The sequence below is a fragment of the Pinus tabuliformis genome, chromosome 6 (assembly GCF_031772625.1).
Source record: "Pinus tabuliformis cultivar Carrire ecotype Pingquan chromosome 6, CPIR1, whole genome shotgun sequence".
In the NCBI taxonomy this organism is placed as follows: Eukaryota; Viridiplantae; Streptophyta; class Pinopsida; order Pinales; family Pinaceae; genus Pinus; species Pinus tabuliformis.
In genome coordinates this window covers 791754378-791761089 of record NC_142292.1, presented here as the reverse complement: position 1 = coordinate 791761089, position 6712 = coordinate 791754378, and the positions used below count along the sequence as shown (strand labels likewise).

Sequence of the window (6712 nt, the reverse complement as noted above, 5' to 3'; positions counted from 1 at the left end):
TTCCAGGGTGAAGGCTTTCAATGTGTCTTCAAATCCGCCTTTTTGTTTGTCAATTGAGGAGCGCTCTAGATCAACCCACCCACTCTTTCCAGCAGTATAAGTTGCACTACAACCTTTCTCCTTTTCTAGACTTCTCATGCCTTCCTGTTGGGATAAAAGTGGTGGTATCCATTGTCCACTTTCAGTTACCATGGTGAAAAGCCTTGTCTACGGTGTTTGAAGTAGTTTTTCTTGAGAAAATGAATAGGTCGGAAAAATGTAGTATGTATGCTCCTTTAATCTAAGGTCAACTAAGAAATTCATCAATTGAAGGTCACGTCCCCTTCCCATTATTTCTTGCTTATAAGCACAACTACAATCAACCACACACATTGCCATGGTGTCGATCATGTTCATTTGATGCTCATCGTCTTGGAAAGTAAGTGTAACCAATTCACCCTAGCTAAACTCTTGCATTTCATCCTCGGCTGCCTTACCATCTGCTTTGGTCATGAAAACAATGAAACTGATGTTCCATTGCCTTATTCGTTCTTCTTCCATTCTCGGCTGCCTCATTCTATTAATGGCATTAGGACTAGGCCAATCTAATGTCAGTGAAAGACAATTCTCATCCACCTGGCGCACTAGACTTTTTATATAAGGATTAGTTGTCTGAAGATCTTCATTATCAAGTATACTAATTGGCCTTCTACTTGAATTAATCTCATTGGCTAGTTCATCGAACCAACCTACCAGTTGTGAGACTACCTCAAAACTCAGATTTGCAAAATCCAGCTCTATGTCTGAAGATTCTTTTTGCACGATTGTTAACTTTGGATGTGAAATGACCAGGCTATGTTCCCTTGGAGTAGTATCTATAAGCACAGAATAGCTGGTGGAAATGAGTTCAACCATGGACTTGGAAGGACCTCCATTATCCCAAGGCAATTTTCTACTCCGAAAACAACAGATAATTGTGGTATTTTCTCAAACAAATGTGTAGCCTACTTTTGCAGGAGTCTTTCAATTCTCTCTTGCCTCATTAAGAATACAACAATGTCACCAAAATCCTCCCTTGTAAAATTATGGAAGACAGTTACCAATGTTGTGTTAATATAATCTGGTTCTACGTTGTCAATATGTAGAATTTATACAACATATCGTTGTTCATTAGCCATGAAGTTTGCCAAAACATTCAGTGCATCTTCATTTGGAGCTATAAGAAGTTATCCTTTTGTTCTATTCTCAAGTGACTGCTTGTTATTGGAAAGCTTAATCCCATGACAATGTTCTTTGAAAACCATATGTGTGAACATGGATTCAGAATCCACATATTGGTTTTGTTCTTCAGAAATGCATGTACCTGCAATAGACCTCAATTTAGCCTCTGCAACATTTTTGAGCATGACCATGGCAATTCCCACCTCGTTTATTGTTTTCTTATCATTTGGAAAATTGAAGGAAACTGTTTGAGAACCTTTGACATCCCCTGCATTATATATCAGTTGGATCCCACAAAAAGGAGCAGCAACCAAATTTACCATATTCCATTCCATATAAATACCCCCAGAATTTGTCAGAGCCTGAGGATGATTTTCCTAAATTTGAAGGTAGTTCTGGTAACAAGCAATTTCTTCGTCCACTTTCCCCATAAATTTTCAATGCATCACCCAGGTTATTCTATACCTCCAAAAAGATGGAGTCCAGGATGATAGAATATTTCTAGAGTGGTAATGCCAACTCTTGTTCATAAAAAGCGTTGGATAAATACCCGAAGGCAAATAGATAGTCAATACACAATTGGATTGTTGGTTGGTAGCGCAAAATTACATCTTGAAGCTCTCTCATAGCCTTTAATACATTTCCTTGGCTCAATTGAACATCCAAATATAGGCTTCAACCTGATTTCCCCCTTATAATAAACAAGGGCCTTCTGTAAACCCCCTGCTTCCATTAATAGCCCAACCAAGCACAAATACTCCAGTCCAAATGATGATGATGCTACGGGTCCCTCAAAAAGTATAAAAACTTCATTCACTAGGCAACGCAATTATTGCATAGTTCTAACTGGGGAAAAGGAAGCAAATTATCTTGCCTAGTAAATAACTCGCTTCCTTGATCATAAACATGATTGGGACCAGGATATTTTCCACGATCAAAGGTTATTGGAACCTTCAACATAGGAAATCGCAAACATATGCATCGAGTGGCCTTGTCACATAATTTTGGTGTATCATATTGTGAGCTCAAGTTAATATGCAATGATATTTCTGTCCCTAATAATCTCTGATGGAAGAAATTCTACAGCGTACTATACTACTATTGTGGTTCTTTCAGAATTGTGGTTCTTTGTCATAGTAGTATAGTACGCTGTTCCTGAGATTACCTTTGGTTCTGTTCTGAGATCTGTAGAGAATTGTTGAGCAAGGGGGAGGATAGCTTCATCTTAAAGCATCCCTCTACCCAACGTTAAGCTTGATGGGAAGAATTATCCTATCTTCAAGTGAAGGGTGCTAAACATATAATTGAAGAATTGATTGTTAAGACTTGTGGAGGGTAAGAAGACAAATTGCACTGTTGCTAAAGAATTAGTAAAGCTATAAGACAAATTGCACTGTTATATAGAGTGTCTATACAACAGTCTATATATTACAACTAAGTACAATGAGTCTCTCTTTGTGGTTAATTGTACTATACCTTGGGTGCCAACATTCATAATTCTTGTTGTTGAACCAAGCTCTCCAGTTGCAGCAATAAGCTCGACACCTTTGTCTTATTGATTGCATTCTTTGAACAATGTTACTCAAGCCAATCCTTAAACCTTGGATTGATCAACCGATCTCTAAAGAACATTGCATCATGATGTTGTTCATCCCCTCTTCTACAATTTCTCTCTTATAGATGCATTCTTTGATTGTTCAAGGCCTCCTCCTTAATGACATTTGAGGGATAATTTTGCCTCCTTCCTTGTCTTAACATAAACTTGGTTTTGTTATCCATCTTTCACATGGCTGCTAGGATCCATGGTCACTTCTGAAAATTGCTTGCAAGGTTATCTTGGCTTCATTATGCATTGTTTTTTCCTTTTGGAAACTCATCCTTCCTTGAGGATTGTCCAGCATCTACTACCTCAATTTGGATTTCTTGGATCAATTTAGTGCTCTCGTTCTCCTTTTGGACCAGTTGTCCATTCTCCTCACATGCAAAGCATGCATTCACATAAAATTCACCAATTTTAAAAATAAAAGGTTACCTGGCCTCTTCTGATGCCTCCAACATCGAATTTTGTCTTCCTTCCATGCTTTAGGAAGGTTCTCCTTCTCTTTCTTCTATTCTTATGACAACTATGAATGATTGTCCCTCTCGAAAATCCTTATCATCTGCATCTATACACATAGCATCAGTATCATAATCACCAAGCTCTTTAGCCCCATATGGTATATATGTTACGAGCACTTCTAGCTAACCTCCCATGAGACTTTCATTTATTGTCTCATCGACATCCTCTTTGTGTAGCTCCCTCTACTGTTATGATGCTTTTTCCACCATATCTTCTATCAACAAATCCATGTTGATTTGAACTCTTTATGCAGTCCATGAGACTCTCTGATAGTCTCTCTTCAACATCTTCCTCATCATCAAGGACTATTCCCTGCTCTGGTTCAAAATAGTGAACTAATTCAACTTTAGGCTCAACAGGTGCTTCATCTTCCTCCCTAGCTTTCTAGCTTTAGGGGTCTTCCTCTTAAAATCTTTTTTCTGACAAGTAATTTGGCCTTCTTCCTTAGGTCCCATCTCTACCTTTGGTATTCTCTTTCAAGCCTCATTTTGACTATGTTGAATCTCTCCTTCAACTCATAAATCTCCTTTTCAATTTCTTCTTTACTCATGCCATTTTCCTTGGCATGCTTCTCCCTTTTGTTATGGCATCCATGAGAACTGGTTAGTAGTGGGTAGTTCTTAACCAAAAGGTTCCCAAAAGGGCGACTTCGGGACTGATTACAGAGAAAGGAGAATCAGTACCTGGATGGCCCCTCTTACGTGGAGCCGATTCACTGACCAAGCTTCCTACTCCACAGTCTACATCAAAACAAACATCTGTAGTTGAATGGGCACTACAGTTGCCAAATAGGCTTACACAGGCAACTGGAGAGCTTCATTTGAAAGGACAGATTATGCAGAAGGTTTGCAACTATGAACATGAAGCTCGGTCTTCAAATGATGTAGCACCAATTGAAGCATGCTCTAAAGAAGAAGGGTTTCCTTGCAGTCAGCAGAATGATTCTGATCTAGAAGAAAATTGTTTGGCAAGGAGATTAGAGTTCCTTTGTCTAAGTAAAACCTGCAGGCATTTTACATATCAGGAGTTGCAATCTGCTACTTCTGGTTTTTCAACAGGTTGCATTTGTAGTTTTCCTCATGGAGTTTTTCATTTCTGTGCTTCTGTTTTGAATGGGAAATTTCCCTTGAAATGTATATTAACCTTGTGAACTCAATTCAATTATGTAACATCCTTATTCTTGCAGGGAATTTTATAGGAAGAGGAGGCTGCAGTAAGGTGTACAGAGGATTTCTTCCTGATGGACAATCGGTGGCAGTGAAAATCTTGAATTCATCATCCAAAACAGAGCAAGAGCTTCTTTCTGAAGTTGAGATTCTTACTCTATTGAAGCACAACCATGTCATTACACTTATCGGTTACTGTGCAGAAGGCCTTAACCGCCTTCTGGTGTATAATTTTGTATCCAGAGGAAACCTTGAAGAGAATCTCCATGGTATATACTCAAAGTATTGCATTTTAAGAATCATGAAATCGTGTAGAAATATTAAGCAGTAGTACGTTTTAAGCATCATAGTGTTATGTATTGTATGGCAGGGTCTTTCATTTTCTCTTTTCTGAGATTTGATTATAGTCCTAGCTATTGACTATGTATATATTTTTCAGGAGGAGAGGAAAAGCCAATACTTCCTTGGAAAGTGCGATTAAAAGTGGCTGTAGGAGTTGCTGAAGCATTAGATTACTTGCATAATGGCTTTTCTCAATCTGTCATTCATGGAGAGGTAAAGTCTTCCAATATCTTGCTTTCTGAAGAGTTTGAACCACAGGTATAAATCTTTTTACTGCAAGAAGAATCAAGACTAAATTGCACAATTCAGTATTTGAAGAGATCTTAGTGATCTAGAGTTGTAAACTGAAACTTGGAATTCTGCACTAATGAAAAATTTCAACAGAATTAATGTGCGTGTTATTATAATAGTTGTCAGATTTTGGGCTAGCAAGGTGGGCACCAACATCTTCATATATCACTTGCAGCGATGTTTTAGGAACATTTGGGTATGTAAGCATCTTCCCAGTTTCGATTGGCCATTTTCAGATTAAAGCTATCCAATTTGTAAATTCACTAATTGTGATTGTAGTTTGACAGGTATCTTGCTCCAGAATACTTTGTTTATGGAAAGGTTAATGAGAAGACGGATGTGTATGCATTTGGTGTGGTCCTTCTTGAGCTAATAACTGGAAGGAAGCCAATTGATACAGCAAGTCCCAAGGGTCAAGAAAGCCTGATTATGTGGGTAAGTCCTGGTTTTTACAGTTGACTCTCTTCTTCATGTTTATTTATATTGATTATCCTTATTAGGGGCTCATGTTTAACCTTCTGTAAATGTTGAAACCAGGCAAGACCACTCTTACAGGATGGGAATATCGAAAGTCTTGCTGACAAATGTTTGCAAAATGTTTATGATACAAATGAAATGCATAGAATGATGCTTGCTGCTACGCTTTGTCTAAGGGAAACATCTCATTACCGTCCTTGCATGAGCCGAGTAATTTATCTTCCTCTATTCATTTCTATATGCTTCAGGGGCTTGTTTTTACTACCTCGTGTGTTTTTTGAGGGTATTCTTTACCTGCAAAAATTACTTTAGGGTGCAATTTCTCTTACATTTTCTTTTAGCTATAAAACACTCTATGTTAACCACATCTGTTCATCTCTGCTTACTCTTTAATACCAAGATATGATTAATGGCAGATTTTAAAACTACTACAAGGAGAAGATGAGAGGACTGACTGGGCGTGGTGCCAGAATACAATGATCAAGGATATGGATACTTCAGATGAGGATGACATTGTAGAAAATCAGGGGGGGCATGATATACAAACCCATCTCACCCTTGCCATGCTTGGGGTGGATGATGATACGGTATCACTTAGTAGCACAGATCATAGTGTGGGCATTTTGCCAACAAACAATTCTTTGGAAGATTACGGACTGCGCCGATGTAGCAATTCATCAAGCTTTTAATTCAAGATTAAAAGAAGTGAGTTTTGTTGCCAACAATACATTTGTTTATGGTTGCTTTATAAGTTTCCCATGGCCACAGTGGTTTCATATTCTTATATGGCCAGGAATGTGACGTATTATGCTAGACCTCAAAGAATAGCTAAGGATTGTATGAAAACTAGGGGATTGAACAATAACATTGAATGGGTGTTTGCAGTTATATTGTTCCTCTGCCAAGAACTCTACTCTTTTGGACCTCAATTCCCCTCAAATAAAAATGTTTTGTTTAATTGGAACTTATTTACATCCTAACATGCAGGTCGATTTCTCCAAGAGAATGTACCTGGGCAACAAATGATATCCAAGTTGAAATCTTAACAATGGAATTAACTAATTATTTTCAATCGATTTCCTTCATTGTTGCTAGTTGATTTTTCCTGGGATTATCG

At 38.0% G+C, this 6712-nt stretch overlaps 1 protein-coding gene across 1 annotated transcript; it reads left to right on the top strand.

Moving 5' to 3' along the window:
* The first annotated feature begins 892 nt into the window (after window positions 1-892).
* Window positions 893-6439, top strand: LOC149261156 (protein kinase STUNTED-like). The gene is made up of 8 exons (XM_089367983.1): window positions 893-958; window positions 3930-4377; window positions 4506-4754; window positions 4925-5085; window positions 5238-5314; window positions 5406-5553; window positions 5656-5805; window positions 6012-6439. The coding sequence occupies exons 1-8, from the start codon at window positions 893-895 to the stop codon at window positions 6282-6284; spliced, it is 1572 nt and encodes a 523-aa protein (XP_089224109.1). The 3' UTR covers window positions 6285-6439.
* Window positions 6440-6712: the final 273 nt, after the last annotated feature.

Excerpts from the sequence above, each read along its gene's own strand:
- LOC149261156 (XM_089367983.1), top strand. The coding sequence starts at position 893 with ATGGACTTGGAAGGACCTCCATTATCCCAAGGCAATTTTCTACTCCGA. Across the intron at positions 4,378-4,505 it reads TACTTCTGGTTTTTCAACAG|GGAATTTTATAGGAAGAGGA; the intron begins GTTGCATTTGTA and ends TTATTCTTGCAG. Across the intron at positions 5,315-5,405 it reads GATGTTTTAGGAACATTTGG|GTATCTTGCTCCAGAATACT; the intron begins GTATGTAAGCAT and ends GTAGTTTGACAG.